We start from the raw sequence: 18,635 nt of genomic DNA, 5'->3' as shown, positions 1-18,635 counted from the left end.
TTTTCAATAATATGTAGTTACACAAAGAGGATACAACGGGAAGCTCCTGCCCCTCCCTCAGCCTAGTAACCTTGAGCAACCCATCAACCGAGTTGCTTGCTGTATGAACGCACAGTAACAGTGCCTTAACAAATACCAGACACCAGACCATGGGGCCCATCCACACACTGGAACAGAGCCTTAACAGACACCAGACCATGGGGCCCATCCACACACTGGAACAGAGCCTTAACAGATACCAGACCATGGGGCCCATCCACACACTGGAACAGAGCATTAACAGACATCAGACCATGGGGCCCATCCACACACTGGAACAGAGCCTTAACAGATACCAGACCATGGGGCCCATCCACACACTGGAACAGAGTCTTAACAGACACCAGACCATGGGGCCCATCCACACACTGGAACAGAGCCTTAACAGACACCAGACCATGGGGCCCATCCACACACTGGAACAGAGCCTTAACAGATACCAGACCATGGGGCCCATCCACACACTGGAACAGAGCCTTAACAGATACCAGAACATGGGGCCCATCCACACACTGGAACAGAGCCTTAACAGATACCAGACCATGGGGCCCATCCACACACTGGAACAGAGCCTTAACAGATACCAGACCATGGGACCCATCCACACATTGGAACAGAGCCTTAACAGATACCAGACCATGGGGCCCATCCATGCACTAGAACAGTGCCTTAACAGATACCAGACCATGGGGCCCATCCATGCACTAGAACAGTGCCTTAACAGATACCAGACCATGGGGCCCATCCATGCACTAGAACAGTGCCTTAACAGATACCAGACCATGGGGCCCGTCCATGCATTAGAACAGTGCCTTAACAGATACCAGACCATGGGGCCCATCCATGCACTAGAACAGTGCCTTAACAGATACCAGACCATGGGGCCCATCCATGCACTAGAACAGTGCCTTAACAGATAGTAGACTGTTAAGGCTTCTCTCTAATGAGCTATTCTGCTTTAATCCTAAATGTCATTGTTAAATGTCAAATGTTTCCTTAAACCTTTTTTTAACCTACTTTACTCACTCTACAGTGTTATTCTGAATTACGTAACATATTGCACAATTCTTTGCATGACATTTAGAATGACCAGTTGGGAAGAAAAGGACTTGTTCTATAATATTAGCCAGAGCTTCTGCTCCTGCAAAAGTGCCCTTCTGCTCCCAATGTAGTTTCTTCATAATCACCTGTCAGAGCAGCAGGAAACACTGGCTTGTCTATCCTGTGGTCTTGTATTACCTCTGCTGACCTCTACGGGTCAATGAATGTACTGCTGTCAAAGTTTAATGAATTAAGAAATACATCTGAAGCACTTTTATAAAGTGCAGTACAGTAATTTTGGAGTATGAATAGTTCATTTAATAAATATACAGATTTCTTAAATATTTACCTGATTTAATTACATCTGTACACTATTGATTTTTAAATCACTGTCTGGTTTAGTTTGTTGATGGATCTTCCTCTAAACTGAACACCAGCTTCACGTGGCTAGTCTTGTTGATACAGTAGATCCCTCCTTGGGATACAAACACAGCTGTCAAATTTGTCCAGAGCTTGATCCTGAAAAATGGACCCAGAATCCTTTGCGGATTTGTTTACACATAGCATAATTTCCATCAGTTGAGGAGACCTGGTTTAATTGATCCTGGTCGAGTTAGGGTTAGGATTAGGTAGAAAGCACCTGTAATGTTTTAAGTACCCACTCATGGGTGCTGGGCAGTGAGTGGAAGAATCTCTAGTTCACAGTTTGCTGGACTGGTTTGCCATTTACTAGACCCGTTCACCATTTACTAGACTGCTTTACCATATACTAGACTGGTTTACCACATACTAGACTGGTTTACCATTTACTAGACTGGTTTACCATTTACTAGACCTGTTTACCATTTACTAGACCGGTTAACCATTTACTAGACTGGGTTACCATATACTAGACTGGTTTACCATTTACTAGACTGGTTTACCATGTACTTGACTGGTTTACCATTTACTAGACTGGTTTGCCATTTACTAGACTAATGTACTGTTTACTAGACTGGTTTGTTATTTACTAGACTAATGTTCTGTTTACTGGACTGGTTTAACATTTACTAGACACAAGACTGAGTATGAGACATAGGATTTCACAAGACTTTTCTTTTTGTGTAATGTGACCAGACACGGTACATAACTGCTATGGCATTTCATGTAGCAGAATCTTGTCAGTAGATGGCAGTATGGAGTTAAAATATTGACAAAGACACTTTTCAAACCTATCAGTAGTGGATAACTTTTTAATGGTTTATGTCATGCCTGGTTTTTGAATATTGTCAACATTACCGTATAAAACTATCATATCGTGCATATTCATACCATTGTCTTATATGCCAATACTGTAGGCTTCTTCTAACTGACTTCAAACTTTAAATTATATTTAATCTTTACACTCAATGCATTCAAACTTTTAATCTAGTCTTTCTTATATGCTGATGGGATCGTGTTTGGGTATGGTGTATATTCAGTTCAAAGTTTGTCCTGAACCTTTGCTTCAAAGTAAATGGAAGGGTTACTTTTTCTTCAAAGACTGTTTCGCAAGTTTGTCTAGTGATCACTGATCTCACTGAATGCTGATTGCAAAATAAAAAAATAATAATTCTTGCTTTTAACCATTAAACATTAAGAACAAATATTGAATGAATTGCCACCTATGTGCTGTTCTGCATTATTTCACTCAGTTGCTAATATATTTGTGCATTCCCAACTAGCAAGAGCAAGCAGCTGTATCAAAATAATATTATTATCAAAACAATAATGCTATTGCAGTAAACCACGGTTTGGAAACTCAAACTTCCACTGTACTTGCATCATGCCCACTTGTGTAATACTTCTCCCTTCTCTGTGCAAGCACTATGCACGGTTTCAAACATTTTTTTTGTGGTGAGGTTTAATTTGAGGGCTCAGCGTAAACATTTGACGTGGGGATCGAGTGAGAAAATGGCCGAATGTAAGCAGAGAAAATTGGTCTGTAGCGTGAAGACGTCAAGATGGCCGCCTCCCGAGTGAGTCCACTACAGGGCAGGATTGTGACTTTAACATTCAGTCTCTGAGTTTGGCTCAGAATCTCCTGTGGTTCAGGGTTCACCCTCCTGGGGTTCAGGGTTCACCCTCCTGGGGTTCATGGTTCCCCGTCATGTCTCCGATCCAAATTATAGCAGAGGTGGGTGTTTGTCTTCCTGAAGAACCAGTGTCCCCACAGGCTAGTTTTCCGTCCATTACCCAGGCTAGCTAGGTACTTATCCGAACACGCCCACCCCAGTCCACCCCTCTGACGGCTTTTCCCAGCTCAGAATGAGGCCGTGGTGGTACTTTAATCACATCTTCTTATTTCTGTGAATTATGCTTTTTAACAGCCAGTAATGATCAGATAACGACTGCGCTGTGTTTTCCCCTGCTCCTCCTCAAACTCTCTTTCTAAACAAAAAACTGGCCCTGTCTCCAGACAAAATGTAAAAACACGAACGTTTCTGGGAGCTTCTCGCAAACGGGCTGTGGTTTCGCAAGCGGCCTTTTGCCATGTGTGCGCTTTCCCAAACTTCAGTTACACAACGGCGCGTTCCGCCACAAAGTGGGCCGTGTGCCTGCGGCCCTTCAGTCGAAAGTGAGAGCGTGAGAGAGTATTTGTGTTATTAATCACAGCGCTCCTATTCCTGGAAATTGAGCTCAGTTCAGCGTGTTTTAAATGGACCCCGTTCATGTAGGCCGCCCCATAAACGGCTGGTAGTGCAGCGCACGGCAGTGTTGTTACTCGAGGGCAGACGTGCCAGTGCTGTGCCACCACTTTAAAGGATAAAGTGTTTGCCCTTGCCCGTCTGGCTGTGGTTAATGCTGGGACCACACCTGGCTTACCTGTGCCCAGGTGTGTGGAATCCCTGAAACTCCATTAAGAGCAGGCTGTCGCCATGACGGCAGAGCTCAAGCAGGAAGGACAGTGCAGTGCAGATCATATCCCTGCATTGGAGTCAGTGCGACGTTCCCACGGAAACTTGCATATTTTACTGTGGAAATATGCATGTGTACTTTTGATTTTATATATATATATATATATATATGTTTGTGTGTGTGTGTGTGTATGTGTGTAACTCAAGTGTTCCAATATATTGAACATCAACTATAAAAATACAAATTGCAAATCGCTGCCATATATAAAATAATTTTAAAACAAAAATAAAATATAAATTTTATTTAACAGTGGGGATGCAAAGATTTTGGTAGTGACCCATGAAATGTATTCCATTTTATATACACCCTTTCTTGAATTAACACCTGGGATTTACAACATCAGTGTTAAATATGCATAGCCTGATCAAGTTAGCTACAAAATCAAGTCGATATTAAAATTATTGTAAAAACAATCTCTGTAACGTGGTACAGTGATTAGAATTTCACAGTGTAGGGTCATACTGTATTTCGCTGTGTCTTTGTCTTGCAAAATTTGATACAAAACTATTTTGTCTTTTGCCAACAAACAAACATCCCATTCTGTCAGAGAGTTTTTAACCTGATTTGGCTTTGTAAATGTGCCATTACCTGCAATTGTATATGAATGAATACATCATGTTGAACATTGCATCATAAAACACACAAAATTGAAGTTCCTATAACACATTAGCTTCATATTTATTAAGGAAAGGAAATATGTTTAGTCCTTATTAACAAAAACATTCTCAGTGATATCTGCTCCAAGTCCCAATGCAATAAACATATTTACAAACATGTACATGTTGAGATTTTTCTCATATTTAAAATACCCAGTTCTTATAACTTTGTCTCTATCTTTCAGGACAAAGAATAGTATTTTGTACGCAAAAAAACTGTGACACCGATTTCAACGGAATTAGAGAAACGTGGGGCTCGTTTGTGTTTCAGTGAAGTACCGCTGCAGTGAAGTGCAGACTGTTTGTGGCCGTCTATGACCGCCTTTGGCCCGGGAGGGGCGTGGTGTTCAGGCCGCGGTCTGGGCATGGTGTTCAGGCCATGTTTGGTGTTGGGCCCGGGGAGCATGGTGTTCAGGTCATGTTTGGTGTTGGGCCCGGGGAGCATGGTGTTCAGGTCATGTTCGGTGTTGGGCCCGGGGGCTGGTCAGGTGGATTTTGTGCGCGTCGAGGTCCTTGGAGGAGCCCTCGGGTGAGGTCCGGATCACGCTGGACAGGGACATGCTGACCTGCCTCTTCATCATCTTCATGATCTTCCTCTTGTAGCCCTTGCAGGCGAAGAAGTAGATGAAGGGGTCTAGGCAGCTGTTGAGGTTCATCAGGCAGACGGTGGCGTGCAGGGACACCTGGAAGACTTGCAGCTCGGCGCAGTCAGGCGTGTAGCGCAGCTTCCTGACCATGTACTGCAGGATGTTGATGTGGTAGGGGCTGAAGCACACCACGAACACCAGGATCACGCCGCAGATCACCCCGATCGCCTTCTTGTTCCGCCCCGACCTCTCCGTCAGCTGGTTCTGCTTGGCCGCGAAGTGCAGCTTCCAGCACAGTACCGAGTAGCAGGTGAGGATGGTCACCACGGGTATCCCGTAGCCCAGGAGCACGGCCCCGATCAGCATGACCGGCAGGTTGTCCACCTTCTCGAAGTTGGGGTACTCCATGCAGGTGATGTGGCCCAGCTCTTGGTTGGTCATGGGCATGGTGAGGAGGGGCAGGGTTTGGCCCAGCACCAGCAGCCACACCGCCACGCAGATGTAGCGCACGTTGTGGACCTTGCGGAAGCGCCCGTAGCGGCCCGGCAGCACCACGGTGATGAAGCGGTCCACGCTGAGGCAGGTCATGAAGTTCACGCCGGCGTAGGTGTTGATGTAGAACATGAGGCCGGTGATCCGGCAGAGGGCCTCGCCCATGTCCCAGTGGAACCCGCGCGCGTAGTACACGATGCGCAGCGGCAGGGACAGCGTGTACAGGATGTCCGACACCACCAGGTGGGTGGAGTAGAGCGTGGTGGAGTTCATCTTCTTGCGGTTGGGCCGGATGACGTGCAGGGCCAGGCCGTTGCCCAGGAGCCCCACGGTGAAGACCACGGCGTAGAGCAGGGGCATGAGCACGCGGGCCGTGTCGCGGTGGTCGTACAGGTTGGTGCACGTGGCGTTGCTGACGTTTCCCTGCGCCATCTCTGTGCTGCTGGGGTGCGTGGAGCCTGGGCACTGTGTAGGAAGAAGAGAAAGTGCTCTTACCGACCTCATTTACTTTCACATCTTAAATCTCAGGCCTTCAGCTGAGGCTCTGAGTGTCTAACGATGAGTGCAAACGAGGGGAGGGCCTGCGTTTGTAAAATAACGCTCTGTCGCTCTGTCGCTGGCCACGTCCGCAGTCTCGCGTAAGCTCTTTGTATTATTTCTTCATTTCATGGAGCGCTAGCTAGCTGGGTGGGTGCACACACTGAGCTTCACTGGCCTTTATCCACAGCACACACACAGCAGGTCTCCAGGTCCATACACGCGTTTACGTCATATCGCACTCCTACAGTTAACCACAGCGCCAAAATACGCACGCACGCACACACACACACACACACACACACACACACACACTGTAATTACTCCATGTTACGACATTATTATGTTCAGCTGTTTTGTTTGTGTATTTTATAGTTTAAATTAAATGAACTTATGGGCATTAATATGGAGTTGGTCCACCCTTTGCTGCTGGAACAGTCTCCACTCTTCTGGGGAGGCTTTATATTAGATGTTGGAGCATTGCTGCAGGGATGTGCTTCCATTCCACCTGAAGAGCATTACTGAGGGCAGGCACTCATTGGGTAATTAGGCCTGGCCCTCCTTTGGCTTTCCAATTGGCCCCAAAGGTGTTGGATAGGGTTGAGGTCAGGGCTCTATGCAGGCCAGTCAAGTTCTTCTACTCTGCTCTCGACAAAACCATTTCTCTATGGGCGTCGCTGAGTGCCTGGGAGCATTGTCATGCTGAAACAGGAAAAGGCCTTCCCCAAACTGTTGGGGAAGCACAGAATCATGTAAAATATGATTGTATGCTGTGGCATTAAGATTTTCCTTCACTGGAACTAACGGGCCTCGCCCAAGCTATGAAAAACAGCCCCAGACCAAGGGGGCTTATTTTTAACTGATGTCTCTTGTCTAACTTACACACTGTACACCTGCTTTATGTAAATTCAGTCCATTTATAGCGACTGAAAGGATCCAGGTGAAGTTCCGCATTTGAGTTTCAACGGCAACACCTGTGAATCAAACTCTACGGGCCGCCCTTCCCTAAGCATTGCACTGCGCTGCGACCCCTGACCTCCTGAGACCGGCCTATCGGCTCTCTGGGAAGCAGCTTCGCGGTCTGAATGGAAGTTCAGTCGTATTTCCTTTTTTGTGCATGTTTTTTTTTTTAATGCACGGTTTGACGCACAGCGAAGCAGAGGCAGCTGCCAGACGGGGAAAGGGAGAGGTAACTGCAGCGGTCCTCTGCTGTTTCCACACTTCCTCTTTTCTGTGTAAAAACAGGTCTTTAGTGCTCAAACTGGCGCACAACGCTCTCTGCAAACATGCAGAATCTCTTCAGCGTCAGCCTGTTAATCAAATTCACCACAAGCCATTAGCACGCTGCGTCCTGTCCTAATTTCAGTGGTCTAGTAGTAAACATGAATGTCAATATACTTTGTGAAAGGTGTAAGTTTTAAAAAAAAAAATTTTAGAAGCCCCAAACCCAGTGTATTTGTAATATTAAAACAGTTTTCAACAAAATTTCATTTTTTTATTTAGTATTTTTATTGTACCAAGCATTTGCAAACAGGCCTATATTTGTGTTAAAGAAGTGTATAGGTCATTAGTATAGGTCACTACAGAGAACCGCGGAGAACACATCTCCCCCTCTATGCCCGGGTTCCTCCTGAGATTTCTTCCCATCGGACACGCGCACACACACACACACACACACACACGTGCAGTAGCTGAGTAAAGCGGCTACCTCAAAACATAATGTCCTAACAAGTGTGCATGACTGTGTAGTCACATTACATTTATTTGGCAGACAGTTTTATCCAAAGCGACGTAAAATCAGTGCATACCGAAGGGCACTGGAACAGCTACTAAACACAGGTCCGATAAGGTACAGTACTCGTTATGTACAGTTATTCATAGCCATGAATGCATTAAGTCCAGTTCACTGGGTCAGGGCCAAGTCAGAGAATTATGTTGAGTCAAACTAGGAGGCATGACAACGAGCTACAACATCAAGATAACGATACAAGTGCAATATAAGTCACAGTTGATCTTGGTTGGAAATTAATTAATTAATTTCATCACGTACCGAACCGTATTTTAATTTTCATGCCACATGACCGTCTGGATGCTTCAATGAATAAAATCGCTGCATAAGATGTAAACAACTTATGTTTTTATTTCTGAAAGCTAAGGAGACAATTTGCTAAATAATTCATCTGCATCTAGGTCACAGTCATACAGAAATACAGGTGAATGTGTCTACGTGCGCGCATGAATCCATTCCAGGAATAGCATACAACCTGGTAGACCACAGAATACCATTATCGCGCATGACCAAAGAACACTTTCACTTGTGAAGAAAAACCCCCAGTAAACCAGTCCAAAAGCTCAAGACACATGCTCTAGGGATGCAGGCATTGATGCGTCAAAGACTAAAATAAAGAGAAAACTACTGCAAGATGCAAACCTCTGATAAGCCTGAAAGAACAGAATGGCCCGGGTAGGGTGTGCTAAAAAGTACATTTATGAAAACTGTAGAATTCTTTAACAATACCTGTCAATTATTATTAAAGCTGCCAGTCTGCACTTTAACCTCAATATTCATCGTTTCATTTCAAAGCCAATGTTCTGGAGCTAAAGCAACAAAAATTGTATCACTATCTACACTATTAATTTTGCTGTAACTTACTGAATTTGCAGTATGGTACAGCACTTTGAGCATGGAAAAAGCTATTTAAAATTATTGTTAATAATAATAATAATAATAATAATAATAATAATAATAATCTGTTTGCACAATATAATCTATTAAGTAAATGGACTATGGTAAATGGACTGCATTTATATTGCGCTTTTATCCAAAGCACTTTACAATTGATGCCTCGCTTTCACCAGAGCAATTAGGGGTTAGGTGTCTTGCTCAGGGACACTTCGACATGCCCAGGGCGGGGGATCGAACCGGCAACCCTCCGACTGCCGTACAGCCGCTCTTACCTCCTGAGCTATGTCGCCCCATATTAAGGTTTTCTAGCGGTTAAAAAAAAAAATATATGCAGCAAATTGAACAAGAGAAATCCAGAAACAAACCATCACTGATGACAGATCTGGATTATCTGGTAAAACTGGTAATTATTACAGAGGTGTGTAACTGCCCACAGTAGATAATTAATACAGAATGGTGTCAGTCACCTGTGAGAACTAGCTGATATTCCCAGCCGTTCCACTGTGGCGCGGCCCGGTTTGTGTGTTCCCCTCCGCCACGTTCCCGCCCACAGTGGCCTGGTGGAGCCTGCGACCCGCGGACTCACCGAAAGCAGAGCGGTTCTGTCTCCGTCTCCCTGTCGCCCGTGCTCGTGGCGCCGACGGTCTCTCGTAAGAAAAAAATCCAGAGGCGACCACGTTGCGTCTTCGTGCTGCACGCGTTTTCTGAAATGGAGAAGTCCTTCCTCTGCAGGAAAAGAAGTACAGCCTGAGGTCACTTCCTGCACTGCGGTCCCTGCCCTCGTGTCTCCTGGGCTGCGCCTCCGGAGATCGCCCCTCTACCGTGACGCAAATCGAAACCGTCCCCGACCGCGCACACGCTTGTGATCCCTCCCCCCTCCCGCCAAATCTGCTTTCAGGTGTTCTTCGTCCTCTCTCTCAGTTGTGATGGTTACAGAAAACGAAAAAAAACAAGAAAAAAAATCCAAGTTGCGCCTTTCGTTTCCAGGGGCCCTAGTGGCTGCCACAGAGTCGGGGTGCTTCCTGCTTCAGCGAAGGGAGATACGTGGACGAGGCACCTCTGTCCAAGGGGCCCCAAACACTTTATCGAGTTGTACGAGTTCATGTCCTCCCTCGTTTTGTTTGCTCGATGGCTGACGTCTCCATCTTTCTGAGCTTGGCTGCCGTATACATCCTGCAGTGCGTATCTGTGCATCTCCGTTTCATGCTATAATCAATTTGTCATCTAGGGGGAAAAAAACATGTGCTTAGCCCACAGTATAATCTAGATATACTGTGTTTGTATGTCTGTGTGTACGTAACTGTGTATAGGCCTATATGCTTGTGTGTGCTTGTGTCTGTGTATGCAATATATTTATGTTTGCGTGTATATGTTGTGTGTGGGTGTGTGTATAGGTGTAGGTGTAAGTCTAGATTTGCATGTTTCCATGAACAGCTTAATTCCCGAGAACGTGTGTAAACATGTTTTTTGTCTTTAGGGTGACCTGCTCAGCTTCTTGATATTACATTGCAGGCATTTAACAGACACTCTTACTGTATGGAGAAACATACAACTTTTGGCTTTTTTACGTGGTACAGGGTTCACTCTTATCAAACAACGTATACAGCTGCTTGTGTCTCTGTGCTGTGCTCTGTCTCTCTTACAGCCTGGCCCTGGTCTCTGGCGGTCTGTGCCCTGTTTGTGTCTCTGACGGTCTGTGCCCTGTTTGTGTCTCTGACGGTCTGTGCCCTGTTTGTGTCTCTGACGGTCTGTGCCCTGTTTGTGTCTCTGACGGTCTGTGCCCTGTTTGTGTCTCTGACGGTCTTGTCTCTGTGCTCTGTCCCCGTTGCAGCCTGGCCCCGGTCTTCGCCCTGTTTGTGCCTTTCTACCGCACCATTCCGCGCGTGCCGGTCACGCAAGTGCTCGGCCACTTCTCCCTCACCAACAAGTCCTTGGTGTACGTGGTGGGCCTGCAGGTGAGTGAAGCTCAGGTACACGTCCCTCTCCCCCTCAGTCTCGCAGGTCTAGCGCTGAAGGCGGGGAAGGTCACCATGGAAACGGGACGGTCTGGCTCGCCCTCGCAACGCTCCAGCCAAAGCCGTTCGTGTGGAAACGTATGATCTTCGGGCTACCGCGCAGTGCCCTGTGTGAATTGTCCTCTAAACTAAAAATGTTTACATAAAATGAATCATTGTTATGTACTGAATCATTTTTAACGTAATAACCTAATCTTTTGCTTTGAACTCATTAACTTGCTTCCACATCAATCTGAAAGTGCAGTTCATTTGTTTAAAAAAAAAAAAAAAAAAAAGGATAACTGTGGTAAGGACAATTAAGAGTGATAATTTCCTTTCCTTTAGAAATTTCCCTTGTAAGTGCCAGTGAAGTGGTGTGCCCAGCTTGACTTTCAATTTTGCTAATTTTATATCCATTACAAGCAGCAGTCAGGTCTGGGTAATTGATTCTTTATTGTAATGTAAATCAGTGCTGTTTTCGCAAATGGCGGCTTAGGGTGGTTCTGCATTTTCCCCAGAAGTACTTTTCCCTGGCTAGCCAACGCAGTGCAGAACAGGAAGTAGTTTTCTAGTATTTCCTGTAGTCCTGTATCATTGTAGTCTTTCAGCATTTCGGCGGTCCTGTAGCATTTTGTGTCCGTTGTCCGAGAGGTAACCCAAAGGTTAAAATGAGTGGCACTCAAAAACAGGAATAGGGCGGCAGCCATCTCCCCCCGTCTGATTTGTTTGGTTTCCTTTGCGAGAGGTGCCAGTTGGTACCCCGTGTTTCTCTTCCTGTTTGGTTTATTGCTGTGCATCAGCATCGTAAGGTGTGGCCGCCTCTGTGCCTGCGCCCTTATCGGGGTCCGTGCGTGCTGAAGTTGTGGACGAGGTGTCGCGCGCCGACGCGTCAGCGCTGCTGTCTGTGGCGGCAGAGCGCTCGTACCTCTCTCCAGCCTTGTGAAACGTTCTTGAGAAACCCCAGCAGTACCAAGAACTCCGAGGCTCTTGCGACAGTGAGACTGTTGAGGATCTCTTGTTGACTGCTTAAAGACGTTCGCCGAACCCAGCAGGAAGGTTTGTGGTTGAAAACATGCGAGAGATGAAAGTTTCAAAAGTGCCTGGTGGCTTTAGGTTTTTGATGAGGTGGGCTCACTCACAAAGACGTTTTGTTGGGACATTTGTGGTGGAGACCAAGCTGCTGTCTCTGTTTCCACCAAGGGCTTAAGTAGGCAGTATACTTCGTAAGAAGTAGAACTTTTTGAGCAAAAAGACGCTATGAGAACAACCGAAGAACAAAAAGACGCGGTGTTGTGTGTTCTCATGGTGCAGTGTGCGACGGCCTCCTGGGAGAACTTTTAGAAAATGTCTTTCTTCTTCTCCAGCCTCCCCCTCTCAGCTATTGGTCCAAATATCACATGGTTGGTTATGTCACGGTTGAGAGTTCAGAGGGCAGACTTCACATGCTAATGTACAGAGAGTCAGTGCCAATCTCTCTTCTGTAGAGCTGGGAATTCTGTGAGTTCCCGCATGTTTGATGAATGGTGCTACTCGTTTCAGCACGTCATCAAAACGCCTAGCACACATTCAGAAATTAAACCCCCTGGTCTGAACTCCGCATTTGCTGAATGTACAGACAAAACTCTCCATTCTCTGTGCTGCTGTGATTTAGCGGGTGAACGTACCATCTCCTTCGCCTTTTTTTCTTCTTTTGCATAGCTAGATAAACTAAAGCCACTTTAAACTTTTTGTTTTGTGTTGTGATCTCGCGTAGCCCTTCTCTTTATACATCCATGGCGTAGCCGCGAGTCTGGGTGAGATTCCAGCCCCGGTTAATAGCTGCCTCGTAATTATTCACGCCCCAGCGGCGTGGAGTGACTTTAAACGGTGCGGTGTTCTCACTGAGTATACCGACAACAGTGGTCGTGGACATGTTCGTCGGTGGTTTTCAGTCCTGATGTTCTTTCTTCTTACTGAGTATACTGCCAGCTTTAGTGTAAGGCTTTGAAGATAGTTGGGTCAATTTTAGAATTTCTCTGCTCCGCATCCTGTGCCTCTATGCTTTTCTTTTGTTTTTTTTCTGAATTGTAACCATGACATTAAATCTCTTCCTCCAAGTGAACTAGAAAATAGTGTGGGCAGGAAAAGGAAGTAGTGCTCAAGCTGCAAAGGGGACGCAAGCATATACACACACGCACACACATTCCCACACACACACACACACACGCACACACACTCCCACACACACACACACACACACACACTCCCACACACACACACACTCCCACACACACACACACACACACACACACGCACACACACACACGCACGCACTCACACTCCCACACACACACGCACACACACACACACACTCCCACACACACACGCACACACACACACACACACACACACACACTCCCACACACACACACACACACACACACACACACGCACACACACACACACACACACACACTCCCACACACACACACACACACACACACGCACACACACGCACCCACACACACACACACTCACACACACACACACACACACACGCACACACACACGCACACTCACACACACACACGCACACACACGCACACACATACACACACACTCTCGCACATGCACACAAACACCTTTCACAGACCAGATCTTTTAGAAATGGCTTTGGCAGACGGAACTCATTATTTTGATACTGGCCGGCGCATATGCCAAAGCACTCGGTTGTAAACCTGTTTGACTGCGGTTCATAGTCGGTCGATGTGGGGAGTGGTGGATTCACAAGTACACCGTCTCCCTCAGTTCTCTTTCCTTCAGTTCCGTGTTTAAAAACCGACGTGGGCTACTACAGCTGTCCCTGCTTCTTCGCCGGTGTCCAGCAGACGTTTTACTTCGGTAAAAATTTGAATCACTCAACAGATAGTTTTGACTTCTGTCTGGCTGTGGTTTTGCAGTCTGTGTGACGCCGGCACAGGGGTGTGCCACATTGCAAGCTTAGGGCAGCACACCGGTTTGAGGCAGCACACCACGTGTGTGTGTTATTTGTACTCAGCAGTACCGTGGTACAGGTTTAATCGTAATGCTCGTTTTGGCTCCACATGCACCAGCATCCCATCTGGTATCGGTGGTTTTCAGACGTTTCATGTTTGATATTTTCAACTTCTTTCTTTCGACCGCAGTTTCCATTGCAACGGGGCAGAACGCGGCAGTGGAATGTAAATACTGATTTAATGTGTTTTTATTCATTTATTTCAGCTTTGTTTAATAAGAGAAACGCATTTATTCACAGAAGTCGCAGGCACATAACACGCCTTTTTCTGCGGATTTTGTGGACAGGTCAGCTAAAGGTGGAATGGCCCCTAGCCAAGGGAAACCCTGAGGGTTGTGTTGCCAGAGTGTGTTGTCATGGTAACCAGGGCCTTTGCTGTGTTTACTAGCGAACTAGCCAAGCTCCACCTGCTGCACATGGACGAGCCTGTGGTCTTGGATCCAATCAGTTGGCAATTGTCTGAGGCAGTTTCTGGGTGCTTCAGTGCACCACCATCTTTGTGTGGCCCACTGACATGCAAAAAACTCACTGACACTGCGTGCAAAAGTCATCCAACCTGCACGACTTAATATTTTACCATAGAGCCGGATTTGAATACTTATCCATCGACGACATCTTAGTAGTACACTGCAGATTATGTGTTTATGTTGTGATTTTAGCTTTGTCTGGCTGACGTGTCGTTTGGACTGGAGAAGTCCGTTGTTGCCGAACAGCGCCGTGTTGTCAAACTCAAATGCACAAAAGGCGGCAAAAATGCAAAAGGTGTTTTAACGGGAACTAAGCGCTTTCTCCCCTGGGGGGGTGGGGGGTGGGGGGCAGAAGAGCACATTGGCCCTCGTTTGGGAGCCCATGTTGTGCTGGATTGAACAGCCCAGCCCCCCCCCCCCCCCCGCCTGTGGTCTTCATGAGTGTTCAGCTCTCACTCGTCATCAGCCGTTTAATAGAATTTATTATTATTTATTTATTTGCTTTTGAGGACGCCTCAGATTTTCCAGCAAAATGTGAAGTGGAATTATTGGTACTTTCTGTCGCCCACCTTTCTTGGAACCAGAAGGGGCCAAACGGTCTGTAAATAGCCTGCAGAAGCCCCTCAGGGTTACGCGTTTGAATGGAGCTTTTAACATTTTACTTAATCTATGATGGACGCAAGGGAATACGAGACAGGGGGTTTTTGGTTTTTTTTCTTTTCTTTCCTGTGATAAATGTACAGTCTGTTTCTTGTCTAACCCTCAGCTGCCAGCTGTCTGTAAGGAAGATGGGTGATGTGGGGACTTCTGCTGCACAGGTGATGATAATGTTAATGACTGATGCCTGATCTTAATTTTTCTCATTTTGTAGCTCTTGACATCCAGCCCTCTCATGTGGATCGTTAGCCTGGGTGGACTGGTGAGTAAGCTGACAGACAGTCTGTCATTTCTGGCTTTCTTTCACAGTCGTTCTCCCTGAATGTCTTTCACATTCACTTATCTGATCTATTAAAGCTGATCTCGTTCTCACTCAAACAGTGGTTTCAGTGCCCAGAATGCACTGGGGCGGGGTTTGGAGCCCAGGAGCATGTTCCCCTGCCAGAACATTTCAGCAAAATTTTTATGTGCTTTTACATTTAAATAAAATTAAAGGCAATTGTATGTTATTTATTTATTTATTTATTTATTTGGAAAATAAATGCTCGCATTTGGATTTATAATAGCTTATGCTCTAAACCAGTGGTAAGCAACCCTGCTCCTGGAGATCTACCATCCTGTAGGTTTTCATTTCAACCTGACTCTCCTAATTAGCAGCTCAACAAGGTCTCTAGCTGTTGAATGAGGTGCGCTTTGTTAGGGTTGGAGTGAAAACCTACAGGACGGTAGATCTCTACCTGTTGAATGAGGTGTGCTTTGTTAGGGTTGGAGTGAAAGCCTACAGGACGGTAGATCTCCAGGAACAGGGTTGGTTACCACTGCTCTGAACCTATGTTCTCAGGTGGTGGTGGTTTGGTCATAGTTGTGGTGGAAATTCTGAAGAAAAGTGTTGCTAGGCTATTGAACTAGCCTTGCCCAGTATGTCTGAGGCTGAGGCTGAACTGTCCGTTTAAAGTGGTAGTTTGCCGAAAGCTAGCTTCCGTTACGCACCATCCAATCTTATTTACGTGTTCTACTTTCAAACAAACCACAAGGCCGACCAACTTTGTTAGGAGTTCATTTTGACACGCTTGTTTTCCCCTCCTTGGTTATTTCCCAGAAGTGTGTATTTACAAAGAAGAAGTAAATATAATTTTCGTCTCGCTGTATATTTTCGCTTATTACTGAGCACAGAACTTGAAAAAACTGCTTGATTGTGGGTGGATTTTTTATAAAACCGTGTATAGAATTGACTCGTTTGCACTTGTGTTGTGTGGGACTGTGATGGAGGATTTTTCCCATGCTTGTGCCTCTCATCAAGCAATCAGTCAATCAGTCAGTCTTTGTTTGTATAGCTAATTTCGTACTACTGAATGCAATGCGTTTTACATTGTAAAAAATCAATAAAAATCAATGAAACGATTAAAAATCATTAAAACAAGAGTGACAAAGACAGCTAATACATAAGCGCTTTTTTTGGAAGCCTGGAGAATAGCGCTTTGCATTAGTCCACCCTGCTTTTTCAGCTTTAGTTGACAGATCAGTGTAGAGAGACAAGAAGAACAAGGGGGAGAGAGAGGGAGAGACGTGCGACAAAGGTCGGCGGTCGGACTCGAACCGCCGACGTCGCGGGCGGCTCTAATGAGCATGTGGTTAGCGCTCTACGGGCCACGCCACGAGACACCCAGCCTTAGTTTTGATGTTCTGTGATAAGAACATTAATTCTCACCACTGGTACAGTACTTCTATAACACAAACACGGCCGAACTGTAACAGATGAGAAGGCGAGCGACCACTGGGTCACAAAGGGTAGGACCCAGCAATTTGTTATTCCTCACGCAAAAATATGACGCCTGTATGGGCCTGTAGGACATGAAACCAGCTTCTGGACATATACGTAAATATGTACCCTGGCGGTATATCCAGCCTGGGCGTTGGATCCATATTTTCCCGCATCCCAGACTTCTGCAGGGAAATCTCAAGTGTTGCTATGGCCACGCCAAACTCTCGTCCGATGAGCAGACGGCTCCAGGATCGAGACGATGGAGCGCTGCTGCGCGTAGACCGGGTCTCCCGGGGAGACGACGGCGTCGCCATGACGCTCAGCCTGACACCGCGTTGCGTTCAGACGGGCACCGCGCGGTCTCTCCTGACTCCATCGCGGTGGAAGCAGGGCGTCCCTCAGACGCAGGGAGAAACGCGACCCCCACCACCAATTAAATCAGGCGATGATTAGGTGGCAAGTTCTTGCGAGAGCCAGATCTGGGATTTTAGCCAGGACACCGGGGAACCCCCTACTCTTTGCGAATAGTGTCATGGGATCTTTAATGACCACAGTGAGTCAGGACCTCGGTTTAACGTCTCATCTGAAAGACGGAATCTCCTACAGCACAGTGTCCCCGTCACTGCAATGGGGCATTGGGGTTTTTTTGACCAGAGGGAAGATTATGGGATGGATGAGCAGTGGCCTTGGCTGCACAGCATTATGGGATGGATGAGCAGTGGCCTTGGCTGCACAGCATTATGGGATGAGCAGTGGCCTTGGCTGCACAGCATTATGGGATGAGCAGTGGCCTTGGCTGCACAGCATTATGGGATGGATGAGCAGTGGCCTTGGCTGCACAGCATTATGGGATGGATGAGCAGTGGCCTTGGCTGCACAGCATTATGGGATGGATGAGCAGTGGCCTTGGCTGCACAGCATTATGGGATGAGCAGTGGCCTTGGCTGCACAGCATTATGGGATGAGCAGTGGCCTTGGCTGCACAGCATTATGCGATGAGCAGTGGCCTTGGCTGCACAGCATTATGCGATGAGCAGTGGCCTTGGCTGCACAGCATTATGGGATGGATGAGCAGTGGCCTTGGCTGCACAGCATTATGGGATGGATGAGCAGTGGCCTTGGCTGCACAGCATTATGGGATGAGCAGTGGCCTTGGCTGCACAGCATTATGGGATGAGCAGTGGCCTTGGCTGCACAGCATTATGGGATGGATGAGCAGTGGCCTTGGCTGCACAGCATTATGGGATGGATGAGCAGTGGCCTTGGCTGCACAGCATTATGGGATGGATGAGCAGTGGCCTTGGCTGCACAGCATTATGGGATGAGCAGTGGCCTTGGCTGCACAGCATTATGGGATGGATGAGCAGTGGCCTTGGCTGCACAGCATTATGGGATGGATGAGCAGTGGCCTTGGCTGCACAGCATTATGCGATGAGCAGTGGCCTTGGCTGCACAGCATTATGGGATGGATGAGCAGTGGCCTTGGCTGCACAGCATTATGGGATGAGCAGTGGCCTTGGCTGCACAGCATTATGGGATGAGCAGTGGCCTTGGCTGCACAGCATTATGGGATGGATGAGCAGTGGCCTTGGCTGCACAGCATTATGGGATGGATGAGCAGTGGCCTTGGCTGCACAGCATTATGCGATGAGCAGTGGCCTTGGCTGCACAGCATTATGGGATGGATGAGCAGTTGCCTTGGCTGCACAGCATTGTGGGATGGATGAGCAGTGGGCTTGGCTACAC

The 18,635-nt window shown here is 46.8% G+C and overlaps 2 protein-coding genes across 7 annotated transcripts in view; one reads left to right on the top strand and one right to left on the bottom strand.

The window, feature by feature from the left end:
- Nucleotides 1-18,635, top strand: part of ubac2 (UBA domain containing 2) — a 42,927-nt gene that overhangs the window by 11,102 nt on the left and 13,190 nt on the right. For all 4 annotated transcript variants that reach the window (XM_035393237.1, XM_035393238.1, XM_035393239.1 and 1 more), the window contains exons 5-6: nucleotides 10,807-10,930; nucleotides 15,342-15,389. In XM_035393237.1, coding sequence (XP_035249128.1) covers nucleotides 10,807-10,930; nucleotides 15,342-15,389 — 172 coding nt within the window. The remainder of the gene's footprint in view (nucleotides 1-10,806; nucleotides 10,931-15,341; nucleotides 15,390-18,635) is intronic.
- Nucleotides 4,244-10,781, bottom strand: LOC118213960 (G-protein coupled receptor 183-like). 3 transcript variants are annotated; one of them, XM_035393248.1, is made up of 3 exons: nucleotides 9,562-10,781; nucleotides 5,094-6,217; nucleotides 4,244-5,054 (listed from the first exon to the last, which is right to left on the bottom strand). In XM_035393248.1, exon 2 carries the CDS (start codon nucleotides 6,182-6,184, stop codon nucleotides 5,129-5,131), a length of 1,056 nt encoding a protein of 351 aa, XP_035249139.1. In that variant the 5' UTR covers nucleotides 6,185-6,217; nucleotides 9,562-10,781; the 3' UTR covers nucleotides 4,244-5,054; nucleotides 5,094-5,128. The 3 variants fall into 3 exon arrangements, with proteins under 3 accessions (XP_035249139.1, XP_035249138.1, XP_035249137.1); XM_035393247.1 differs by having other exon boundaries at nucleotides 4,244-6,217; nucleotides 9,443-10,781; XM_035393246.1 differs by having other exon boundaries at nucleotides 4,244-6,217.

The sequence above is a fragment of the Anguilla anguilla genome, chromosome 15 (assembly GCF_013347855.1).
Source record: "Anguilla anguilla isolate fAngAng1 chromosome 15, fAngAng1.pri, whole genome shotgun sequence".
NCBI lineage: Eukaryota > Metazoa > Chordata > Actinopteri > Anguilliformes > Anguillidae > Anguilla > Anguilla anguilla.
Note: the sequence above shows the minus strand (reverse complement) of the source record. Positions and strands in the feature narration are given on the sequence as shown.